This window comes from Emydura macquarii, unplaced genomic scaffold, assembly GCF_026122565.2.
Source record: "Emydura macquarii macquarii isolate MOO-44397 ecotype Brisbane River unplaced genomic scaffold, CSIRO-AGI_Emac_v2 contig_431, whole genome shotgun sequence".
Taxonomy (NCBI): Eukaryota; Metazoa; Chordata; order Testudines; family Chelidae; genus Emydura; species Emydura macquarii.
The window spans coordinates 8,920,805-8,933,731 of NW_027130568.1; the positions used below are offsets into that span (position 1 = coordinate 8,920,805).

At 43.1% G+C, this 12,927-nt stretch overlaps 1 protein-coding gene across 5 annotated transcripts in view; it reads left to right on the forward strand.

Moving 5' to 3' along the window:
• ZNF236 (zinc finger protein 236) overlaps positions 1-12,927 on the forward strand; it is a 200,647-nt gene that overhangs the window by 106,353 nt on the left and 81,367 nt on the right. For all 5 annotated transcript variants that reach the window (XR_010917905.1, XM_067537519.1, XM_067537520.1 and 2 more), the window contains 2 exons: positions 2,743-2,894; positions 5,113-5,216. Coding sequence is in view for 4 of the 5 variants with exons in the window: in XM_067537519.1 (XP_067393620.1) it covers positions 2,743-2,894; positions 5,113-5,216 (256 nt within the window). In the remaining variant the exon portion in view is untranslated. The remainder of the gene's footprint in view (positions 1-2,742; positions 2,895-5,112; positions 5,217-12,927) is intronic.

The window sequence follows — 12,927 nt, forward strand, 5'->3', positions numbered from 1 at the left end:
AATGTGCATGTACATTCCTTGGAACTATTACCATTCAGTTTTGGAAATAAAGACTCCAGATCATGACTGAAAATTCAAGTGCAAGACATTTTTTTCTGATAATGAGCTGATCTCCAGGGTGTGTTTTTAGTAATTTCATGTGGAAGTGAAAGAAAAATTCTTGGATGTTGATCTCAAGCCAAGAAAAGGCAAGCTTCACAAATTGATCCTTATGCTGTAAGAAATATAGCATCTCATCCAGGACTGAGAAGGATTGAAGAGCTCTGTGTAAGCTCAAAAGCTTTTCACTTTCATCAACAGAAGTTGGTCCAGTAACAGAATTTACCTCACAGACCTTGTCTCTCTGATATCTTGGGAGCAACACGCTGCAAACAGGGAATCTCCAATAATAGGTTCCTGCCACTCCACCCAATTCCAAATATCCCCTATTCCATGTCTGGTGAAGGAAGATAAGTAGGGTCTTCAGATTAAAACACAGTACTGAAAGTCCAGTGTTCTTTTTCTGGCTCTGCCATAGATTTCATGTGTAGCCTTGGTTAGTAAGACATGTAATTGCTTTGTACCTTAGAGTCCGATCTATAAAATAGATGCACTGTGGAAGTACAGTAGTAGTAGATACCTTCAGCCTCCTCAGAACAGTGAAGTTGCAGTATTGAATTCCCAGGTTCATTTAAAATCTAATACAATTAATTAAGCAGATTATATTATGTGTCTCTCATACTTCTTATTATATCTTTAGTTTATACTTAGTCCAGAACTTCTTTCACAAGCAGTGCCTTAATTCTTCAGTGTGATCAAACAACAACTCTGATTGTACAGGTCTTCCTTCTGAGCACTTTGTTTGAAAGTTTGAGATTTTGTTTCTGGATTCCTTGGAAAATTTTCAGGATGTCCAATAATCCCTTTACTGCAAAACAATGAAATGAAATGGATAATGTTCTGTCATAGTGACATTTTATCTCGCTTGTGTAGGGAAAAAGATATGCATTATCTCATCTTGGCTTGATTGAATTTGTAGTGGTCTCTTCTGGTATACTTAACTGATTTTTGGGGAGTGGAGGAGGCATTGTGCAAGTCCTCCAAAAGGTCATAATTTTTGGTTTTGAATTTTTTTTCCCCCAAAGGTGGCCTGAATATGTTCTTGCTGAAACATTTGCTTTGCTATCAGAAATAAATTTGGTCCCAAATGATCTTCTTGATTATTACTTTAAACCCTCATGGGACTGTTCTTCAGGGTACCTCTTTAGTCTGTCAGTTACCTCAACCAGGAGAATAAATGAACCACAGCCTCTATTAAGCTGACCATCAGAAAAAGGAGGAGTGGTGATTCTGATGTTGAATCCTTGTTTTTTGTTTTCCTTGTCTTCTTGGGGATTCATCTGAATTTCACTTCATTAAATCTTATTTTCTTCAGTCTCGATAGATTCAGGAAAGAAATAGTTATATGAGCTGCACTGATAGACTAAGTACTTAGTTATAACTAAATTAGAGCCACTTTCAGGTTTTACCTACAATTATTTGTGACTTTACAATACTGATAACTGTATTTCTCTGTTGTGAGAACTGCTGTTGGAGGGACTGGAAGGAAACTTCTGCTTTCACCTGACACATCTCAATGAATGATACTTAGTAATCTGCAAACATTTTGTAAGCATTTCTGTTTGGACCCTAATGCTGTTGTAGTCATTTGATGTGCTTGTACAGTTCTACATTATTTTCATAATCTTCATCTGTTGTCCATTAAAAGTAAATGGCACAGCAAAAATTAAATTTAGTATCCTTTGCTGTTCCTTAATGATGCATTATTATGGCCTGATTCTTTTCCACCAAACTTTCTACTTTGTTTTTTACATTAGAAATATCAGATCCTGTCGTCTTTGTTTATTTTTCTTTCTTTGTTTCTTTCCTTTTCTTTCCTTTCCTTTCCTTTTCTTTAAGGGATATGTTTCATGTTGATGACAGAAGAGGCTAAAATCTGAGCTATATTTTTCTGGCTCTCGGTCGGCCTTTTCTGATGACACTGTCCCATTTGTTCCTTCAGCAAAGAAGAAGGTTACTATCTGATATTTCCAAAGAAAAAACAAAGAAAAACCATATTTGAGGCCATCTTTATATACAAGTAATGTAAATAAGGAGCAATTTTATTTTTACTTTGCAATTGCAAATTTGCAATTTACTTTACTATAATATATAAAGTGGGAATATGTGGAGGAGATCCAAAGTAGGAGAAAATGGGGTTACTTTATCAGAAACTGGAGTTCTCCTATTGGGTCATCTCCTCCACTTACCCGCCATACTCCCCTCTGAGCTTTGCTTCCTTGTGATTGGCTTCCAATGTCAGTAAGGGAGCATGGTACCAACATGGATAAAGGGAGCTGGGTCAACCTGTTTGACACATGCATGCTTATGTACAAGAAATTCAAAATTTCAATGGCTCTGAGGTAATTGAGGCATCTTGAAGAAACTTCAAACTGTTGTTCTGTGGAGGAGATTGTCTAATAGAACTCCAGCTAATGGTAAGTAACCCTATTATTGTGAATGTTTAGTAGATGCCCAGAATGCTTGTGGATTTTGCCATATGCTTACCAGCAAAGAGTGTAATGTTATAATTTTCTGCTGTAAACTACTATTTAATCTTTTTTGAAAATTTTTTAAAAAAATAGTGCACCATTTATTTGTTTGGTTTACATTTTGTTCATTTTCCATTATTGTGGGCTTTTGACTTTCTTAAATTTATGGCAGGTTTTACAGTGAATGATAGCTACAATCAACAGAATCAATTTTCAGCTGTACAGCAGCTACAGGATTCAAGCACGCTTGAGTCTCAGGCTCTTTCAACAAGTTACCACCAACCAAATCTGCTTCAGGTTCCTAATACAGAGACTATTAATGTAGTGAGTATTTATGAAAGGTAGAATACGTTGTTGTTTGTTCTATGATGCTGACCTTGTGGAGACATTAGCCTCTTCCAAGGGATGTTCAAGTAAGCACTAAGAAAATGAGGGAAGGTTCAGGAAGACTTTTCTTGCTTAGTCATTTTTCTTTAAGATCCAATAACAGCAAAATGAACTGGAAAAAGGCTAAATAGACCAAATAATAGGTTTCCCTATTCATATGTTTAAGAATATAAAAAGGCATCACTTTATTTTACATTTTCTGGAAGTTTCCTTTTTTAAATCTAAAAATCTAGATATATGCATACTATGGATACACTTAATGTCAGTCATTCAAAGAACCTTACATAGGCAGATTTGAAATGCATGATGCTAATTTATGGAACAACCCTTATGATAGACTTCTAAATGTTTCTCAGGCTTTTTTTTTGGTTGCCAATGGCATGCTTTTCCATTATATAATCTTAGCATAACCTAACCGTATCTAACTTGAACACATGCTGTAACTGCTGTGAGACTGGGTTCCTGATAGCTATGCTATAAAACTGCATAATAAACAACCTTATCATACCTTCCTATGATGAATGGTGGGTGGGGATCAGACTCAGAAACTTTTGCAAAGTTAGACTCATGGATTTTAAAGTCAGAAGGGACCATCATGATCATCTAGTCTGACCTCCTAGAGGAGAGGAGACTCAAAGAGCTTGGCTTGTTTAGCCTAACCGAAAGAAGGCTGAGGGGAGATATGATTGCTCTCTATAAATACATCAGAGGGATAAATATCAGGGAGGAAAAGGAATTATTTAAGGTTAGTGGACACAAGAACATATGGATATAAACTGGCCATCAGGAAGTTTAGACTTCAAATTAAATGAAGGTTTCTAACCATCAGAGGAGTGAAGTTCTGGAACAGCCTTCCAAGAGGAGCAGAGGGGGCAAAAAAACCTAGCTCACTTAAAGACTGAGCTTGATAAGTTTATGGAGGGGATGATCTGATGGGACAGCCTAATTTGGCAGTTAACTGATCTTTGACTACTAGCGGTTAATATGCCCAATGGTCTGTGATGGGATGTTAGAGGGGGTGGGTTCTGAGGTACTACAGAGAATTCTTTCTGGGTGTCTGACTGGTGAGTCTTGCCCACATGCTCAGGGTTTAGCTAATGGCCATATTTGGGGTTGGGAAGAATTTTCCCCCAGGGTAGATTGTCATAAGCCCTGGGGGCTTTTCGCCTTCCTCTGCAGCATGGGGCATGGGTCACTTGCTGGTAGATTCTCTGTACCTTGAAGTCTTTAAACCATGATTTGAGGACTTCAGTAACTCAGTCATAGGTTAGGAGTCTGTTACAGGAGTAGGTGGGTGAGGCTCTGTGGCCTGCGTTGTGCAGGGGGTCAGACTAGATGATCATAATGGTCCCTTCTGACCTTAAAGTCTATGAGTCTTCTGCATATTGCAAGCCACAGAATTTCACTCACCCTATCCTCTGGCTGAGTTACTGAAGTCCTCAAATCATGGTTTAAAGACTTCAAGATACCGAGAATCCGCCATTTACAATATTTAAACCTGCAAGTGACCCATGCCTCATGCTCTGGAGAAAGGTGAAAACACCTCACTTCACCTTAAAGGGTGAGTTTTGGTGTCTCCGAAGGAGATAGGAAAGTATTTTCTGTATATTGGCATTGGAGCTTTCTTTCCCTTCAAACTTCATGATGTACCAGCCTCACTGAGGGTGCGCTGTCATTGGTCTTGTGAAAGGGGTACATTCATGGAAAGGCAGTAGAAGACTGGAGCACTAATTTTCATCTGGCTGTCAGTTGAGTGATGGGAAGTATGCTATGTAAAGTGACTGCTCTTTGAGTCTGCCTCTTACATAAATAATAAGACCTGACTGCAGACTTGACACCCCAGGGACTCCCAGTGAGAGGGGAGAGCTGTACTGTAATGGCTCTGTTTATCCTGTTTTGTAAGCTCCAGTAGCCTTTCTATCTCTGCACTTTTGCTACCCTCCTCACTTTGCAATAGAGAATGTTGGTCCCATTGTTAATGTTTAGATCCACTATCTTATTTTCTTAGCATAAATTTATAAATACACATATTCTCTCATACTCCCTACCATTTCTGTTGAATACTTGAGATATACACATGCCCCCGGTTTGTCATACAGACTTTTGTGCCTTAACTTTAGTATTGCTGGATTTAAGATTTATGTTGCATTTCTAGACTACTCGCCTCATACAAGATCAGTCACAAGAAGAACTTGAACTGCAAGCCCAACGCCCCCAGTTTCTTGAGGACAGTGAAGATCAAAGCAGACGTTCATACAGGTCTGTTATATTTCATTTTAGCCTTTGTCACTTTCTTATTTTCTTATATTGCTACCATTTAAATGTAATCAAGATCAATACCATTAAGTGCTTTGGAAACTTGCAGTGCAATCTAAAAATCCAATCTATCACTTTGTAGAAAGTGAATGTAAAAAATACTTTGCGATGGTGTTTTGATTATCATGTGATTCATCCTAGAGAACAAAGGTACTACAACATTCTGAACAAAACTTCAAGTGATGGAGAATCCCCACTGAACGCTGTTCCAAATAGATTGCAATAAGCTAGCATCATGGTTGTGGGAGCATACATTCTTTTGAGTGTTTGTTCATATCTTCAACTGTCCATTGCAAATGATGATGACTGTAGAGAGCAACTAGTACTTTCCTGCACGTTGATGAGATGCAAGTCCAGCTCTTGAACGGAAATAACGGCCACCTTGAGAGCAGGAGATATCTCTCTTTTGGTTTCGAGCCATATTGTGTCTTAGCTGGTGTTGATTGATAAGTTGCTAATTGTTTTTCTTCCACCTTTTCAATGGCCTCAGATACAGCATTTATCCACTTGTACACAGTTTTCTGCCAATGTCTCCCATGGATGTCCGCTGTCTTGAGATGTCTCTTAAGGACATCTTTGAAGAGGATTTTCAGAAGCCAGCGTTCTGGCATACGGGTGACATGTCCTGACCACCTCAGCTGTCAGGAATAACTATTGCTTCTACACGGGGCACTTCAGCTCTTGCTAATACTTCAGTGTTAGGAATTCGGTCTTGCCACTTGGTGTTCATAATCTGCTGCAAGTGTCTCAGCTGGAAGCTCATCAGCTTTTTCAGATGTCTTCTATACAGTGTCAGTGTCTCCACAGAGTAGAGCATAGAAGGTATCAACATTGCTCTGTAGACGTTGACCTTAGTAGCAAGTTCCACTGTGTTACCCAGGTAAGTGAAGGAGTTAACACTCTCTAGAGTTTCACCATAGCACATAACCTGTCCAGATTGAATAGCTTGCTATCACTTCTCATATGTACATACATAGACGCCAGTGCTGAGATTTGAATTCATGCTTGAGAACACTGCTGCAAGGAATAAAGTGAAGATGGTTAGAGCAGGCACACACCCCAGCTTCACCCAGTGGCATATGGGGAAGGCTTCGGTCACAGTTCTTGCTACTGATACTCTGCCGGTCATGTTGTCATGAAACTGCCTGATGATATTAACAAAGTGCTCAGGACATCCATAGGCTATTAGAACTTTCCAGAGAGTGTTCCTATCAACCATCGAAAGCTTTTGAGAAATTGACAAAAACCATGTAGAGGTCTTTGTGCTGCTCTACACATTTATCTTGTAGTTGTCTAAGAGAATATCATGTCGTTTGTCGATTTTCCGCACTGACTCTCAAGTTGCACTTGTGCTGATACTATCTTGAGTCTATTTAGTAATATCTTGGCAAAGATTTTTCCTGCTACTGATAGAAGAGCGATACCACAATGGTTTCCACAATCTGATTTGTCACCTTTGCGCTTGTATATAGTGACAATTTGTGTGTCTTTGAAGTCCTGGGGAAGTTCTTCTTTCTCCCAACCAATGTTTATGGAATGAGTAGTTGGGACTTCAGTTCTTGTCCTCCATGTCTGTGCACATTGGAAGAAATCCCCTCTTGTTCCGGTGCCTTACCACCCCGTGTGCTCTTGATAGCCATCTCCAGTTTATCCATGCTAATTTGACATATATGTTTGTGTAAATAAATATATTCCACTCCTGGTGTGCACCTGCCATCTGCGCTTGAGATCTGAGTCATCTTCTTCGAGTGCTGGTCCTTATGTGGATTCCATAAATGGGTGCGCATGCATGCCATATGCCAGAGCTGGAACTGTTTGAAATAGTCTCTTGTCGACCCACGCGTGCCATGTGTCCAATGTGGTGTGTCCGTGTCTTGAGTGACTGCGCGGGTTGATGCCCCTTCAGTTCCCCCTTACCACTGTATGGCCAGAGTCGGAACACCTCTCCTCTTTGAATTTGATCTGCATAGCTAAGAAAAAAGAGTTTTATTCTTCATTGTCATAGTTAGAACATAGTTTTGTAGTCTTTTTTTTTTTTTAAAGAAAGGTTAGAGTTAGTTAAGACAACCAACAACCACCACTGGAAGACATCTGAGGCATCCCACCCATTGTGGGGGACTGTGCCCGGGCAGGTTGGGTTTAAGAACTGTGCTTCTTATCCGCAGTCGTCCTCCATCAGTGACAAGCACAAATGCTGCCTTTATTTCCTGGATGAGGTTCACTTTATCGCACGGTCCATCATCTGTCACTCTTTTCTGTCATGAACCCGACAAGCTAGCAAACTTAAACTCTGGAAGCACCTCATGGAGGAAGCAATGCCTCTGCATGTGCACACAGAAGTGGCACTGACTGACCCGCTGGAACGCCCGGTCACACCGGTTGTGCGTATGTCCCCCACAGGTCTGGCGCTGGTGGCACCAAGTAAAACCCATACGCTTCATAAGAAGCGTAGCCTTGGGCAGAAGGGTGGATCCCTGATAAGATCCGATCCCAAATGCAGAGTTATCTCCCTGAGCAGAGACAAGCTGGGTGAGAAGTTGCGTGCCGATACAGAGGCACCCACTCTGAAGAAGTCCAAGATGGAACAGAAAACGGAACACCTGATAGGACTGGAGCCTGCAACCACCATGATGACTGGCGTACCGCCGGCTCCCTAGACACCGCCAACTACACTAGGCCCATCAAATTTCTTCCGCTCAGGATAGAGTGCTTCCCTGCTACCGCGCACGTCAGGCAAACTGTTGTTCCTGACTCCTACGGCTGAGTTGTTTATGCTTTTGGACAGCTCCCTGCCTCTACAGGGACCGTGGGAGACCATGCAACTGCCTTCTCTGCCAGATGAACTGCTGCTTCTCTAGGAACTACCAGCTCGACCACTCATACGGTTAGCTCAGACAACAGCACTGCTGGTTCCGACAGCTCCACCATTTTCTGAGCAGCACTCAGATTCGGAGCGGTCCTCAGTGCCGGGACCATCATTTTCTCCGACCCAGAGTCCACGGTATCAGCACCATGCATATTTACCATTATACGCACCACTGGCAGAGCACTGGTTCTGATACGCAAAGGGAACAACATGCCTGGCCTTATTGGCAATACTGGGACCCTTACCAAGCTCACGGAGCACCACCACACTACAGGCATACATTGGAGTACATTCCCTCCTCTGTCAGGAGCCACAGGGCATGATGATGCCGTCAGAACCGCTGATACCTATGGAAGCATCTTCATCTCCAGCACTCATCCCTCCCACACTTCCCCCCTTACGATCACAGGCAATATCAGGACCTCCTCCACCCAATGGCGAACGGCCCTGAATCTCGCAGCAGGAGATGTAAAAGACCCCAAGACAAGTTCTTGGACATCTTACAACCTACAGGGCCTTCATGGATCACACTTCCAGTCCATAAGGCAATCCTTCAGCCAGCCCAAATGATCTGGCATGCCCCAGAATCTTGCAGTCCTACACCTAAACGTGCTGAGAGATGCTATTTCATCCCAGCCAAGGACATCTATTTCCTTTTCGTCCATCTGTTGGAGGCCCAGTACAATTTGAGTTGCTTGACAACTGCCCTACAGCCCTAGCATAGCTTCAGTTGTTTGTAGCATGACCTCTGTAGCATGACATCTTCCAGTTGGCAGAGATGAATAGGACTACTGAGTAACCTTGCAGATGTCAGTTTCTGCATACCATGGCATATAACAAGACAAAATACACAATATGTATGCTTGCAGCTTCACATAGATAACCTGTTGTTCACATCACCATTATCCTTGAACGTTTGGGGGTACACTTTTTCATTGCCAAGGGGCATATTTTTACACTGCCCCTCCTATCATCAGACGTTATTTTGACGACCCCAATTATCATGGTGAAAATGGAATGTAGTTAAGGGTGAAAACCCAATGTTGGTAATTAGCATATATGATAATGAGTAGAGAGATAATTAGGTGAAAGTTGTTTATGGAAGGGTATAAGAAATCATTATTTATACAAAGGGGTGTGCTCCATTAACACCTGACTCCACGGGAGGTGCTGCCGGTCGGACCAGAGGCCACTGACTCCCTTGCAGGGCCCCTGAAGAAAGCCGTTCCTGAATACAGCCTTCTGAGTAACTGCTTAGCTCTCCAGGTTTAGTGAGTATGATATATTTTAGTTAATTTTAGGTTTTGTATTCAACTAGTATATCCATAGAAAATCTTGCACATTAAACCTTATTGATCTGCAAATCGGGCATACCGTGTCTCACTGGTATTCACATTGATCACTAAGTGTCCAGTATCAACACATCCACTACCTAACTACCTTGTAGTGCAAGCAGCCCTGCAGTGCACTAGACAGCAGCACTTCAGAACGACCCCACTAGACTGGATTGCCAAGAAATTTGACCTGATGGGGAGGAAGGTCTACTCTTCCGCAGGCTTACAATTCAGAATCACCAGTTACCAGGCCATACTGGGGAAGTATGACTTTAGGTAGTACGCAAAGCTGGCAGAGTTCTAGGCCTCCCTGCCGGAGGACAAACAGGATGACTTCAAATCCCTCATTAATGAGGGAAAATGAGTGGCCAAAGTTGCACTCCAGGCAGCGGTTGATGCTGCACATACGATGGCGCGTTACCTGGCCTCTGAAATAGTGTTACATAGGGACTCCTGGCTGCAGACTTTGGGATTCTCCAAAGAGGTCCAAACTACCCTAGAGGACCCTCCCCTTCGACCTTCTGAAATTGTTTAACAAGAAGACTGTTGAGAGACTGCACTTGCTCAAGGATTCCCAAGCCACACTGAGGTAATTGGGCCCAAACACCCTGGGCCCTACCAACTGCCAGAACAGTTCTTCCTTTCGCACGATACCCCACGCAACCCACCCTGCCATGTTAACAAGACCAACTGCACGGGTGTCAGCAGGTGCAACGACTAAAGTTCTTTGCCGCCTCCACCTCTATGGCATCCACCTCACAACAGTGATCCTCAAGACACTTTTGACTAGTACATAGAGAACCGTGAACCTTGTCTTACTCTGCCAGCTTCCCCAATCATTTTCAGGGGCTGTCTTGCTCTCTTTGCCCACAATTGGAGCAAGATTACCACTAATTGATGGATACTAGATATCATACCTGATATAATTCCACTCCTTTCCCCCTCGCCACCTGTCCCAGGCTGACAGGGCACACCTGCCACAACTGGACCCCTTGCAGAGGGAAGCACGTACCCTATTTGAAAAAATAGTTATAGAACCGGTCCCACACCGTTATCAGGGCTATGGCTTCTACTCCCCTTACTTTCGCCTACCGAAGAAAGGAAGAGATCTCTGCCCCCTCTTGGATCTGCAGAAACTAAACCAATTCATCCACAAATTCCATTTTTGAATGATTACCCTATCCCAAATCATCACCCTGCCCACTGCAAATTTGTCCGCTTTACAGTGGGAAACCATCATTACCTATTTTGCATATTACCTTTTGGGATTGCTACTATGCCCAGAGTGTTCATAAAGGTCTTTGCTCTGATGGCAGTGCATATGAGATGCCTGGTCCATTCCCTTTTTCTTTACCTAGATGATTGGCTCTTTGTAGCGTCATCCTGAAACCACCTTCTCGGCATTAGCCACACATTGCGAGAACTCCTAACCAGCCTAGGAGTGTGTATCAATGAAGTGAAGTCCACCTGCATACCCATCAGAAAACTCAGTTTTGTAGGAGCATACTTGGACTCCCCTGTGGAGTTGTGTGCTCCTTCCAAAAAACAGCTTTGCTACACTCACATCCTTAGTTGTACAACTGTGACACTGCCCACGCATGCGCCTTTGCCACTGCCTGTCACTCCTAGGACATATGGTGGCATTTACATCCGTTACACCATATGCACACCTTCATATGAGATGCCTTCACTTGCAGTTTCGCTCAGTATACAATCCGCAGAAGGACCACCTCAACAAGTGGGTCCTCCTTTCTCCTACAGTACTCACTTTCCCTATCCTGGTGGTGCAACTCATCCAAAGTCATGGCAGGTATCCCCCTCAACCCTCCTACTCCCCATGTCACGCTCACCAAGGATGTGTCCCTCGTAGGCTGGGACACCCATATACAGGGCCATACAGCTCAAGGCCTCTGGTCTCCCAAAGAAGCACAGATCCACATAAATATCTTGCTCTGTCCAAACACGTCCAGCTTCTCTCAGACAATGTGACCGCAGTAGTTTATATCAACAAATAGGGTGGTCCCAGATTACCAACCCTGAGTCAGGAGGCAGTATAACTGTGGAACTGGTGCCTGCAACACCGCATCATACTACATTCGACCCACTTGCCAGGGATGGACAACAATCTAGCGGATACCCTCAGCCATTCCTTCCATCACAACCACAAGTGGGAGCCACATTGTTTCAGTCTCTAATCCATCTTTTATCAGTGGGGCATGCTAAGATGGGATCGCTTCGCAATGGCCTCCGATCACAAACTTCCCTTCCTCTGCTCCAGGAGCGCCCTCGGGCAGGGCTCGCCAAGAGGATGCTCTCCTCCTCCCTGGACACTGGGCCTATGTTACGCCTTCTGTCCAATTCCTCTTCTCCCACAAGTACTCCACAAAGTGAGGTGGGACCGAGCAACTCTCATAGCCCCATTCTGGCCCTGCCAGTACTGGTTCACAGATCTCCTTCATCTGTCCGTCTGCTCACCAATCTGCCTGCCACTCTTCCCGAACCTCTTCACATAGCAGGTCGACTCCACCACCCCAACTCAGACATCCTTCACCTCACGGCCTGGTATTTGGATGAGGCTTGTGAATAGATAATGCATGCTCCATGCTGGTACGGGATGTACTTGCCTATTGTCGTCACACCACTATCAGGCATGCTACCAAGCCAAGTGGTGACAATTTACGGAGTGGGCATCACGAAACCATCACTCTCCAAACTCAGTGTTCATACCAGTTATCCTCGACTATCTCCTTAACCTTTGACATTCAGACCTTACCCACTCCTTCATTCGAGTCCACCTGGCTGCTATCAATGCATTCCTCCCACCTATGGAGATATTCTTTATCTTCAGACACCCAACAGTGACTTGATTCTTTTGCAGTCTCCTTAACATATCTGATATCCCCAGCAAATATATCATTTGTGAATTCTTGAAAAGGACTTCAGAAGCCAAGGAGGCACATTTACAGGTGTTTTTATTTGACATCTCCATAAGACTGGCTTCAGAAGCACCCTAGTATGTTAGCCTCACCCCCACCTTGCTATAACTGTTTTTGAGGACCTCCTTTTTGGAGAAATACAAGCTCTAATGACAGACCCACTCTATACAAAATTTCATCCTGAAATTATCTCTTTGGTAATTCCTACCAAAGATGGTTATGGACTTTCATTTGAATCAGATGATCCACCTACATATATTTTTTCCTAAATGTCAATCAAATAAAGAAAAAGCTGGATTGCATACGTTGGTGGGGGAGCATTGCCTTTTATTTATAAAGAACAAATCTGTTCACTGTTCCTCGCGATAGATTTTAGCAATTGTTGAGCAAATGAATGTCATCTCATTTCAGCCCAAAGGCTGCCTGAATGGGCTTCAGGTTGTATTAGGGCCTCTTATGATATGTCTATTTTAGAATTTGCAGCTCAGGTTAAGGTTTATTCTAATAGAGCTCAGGCA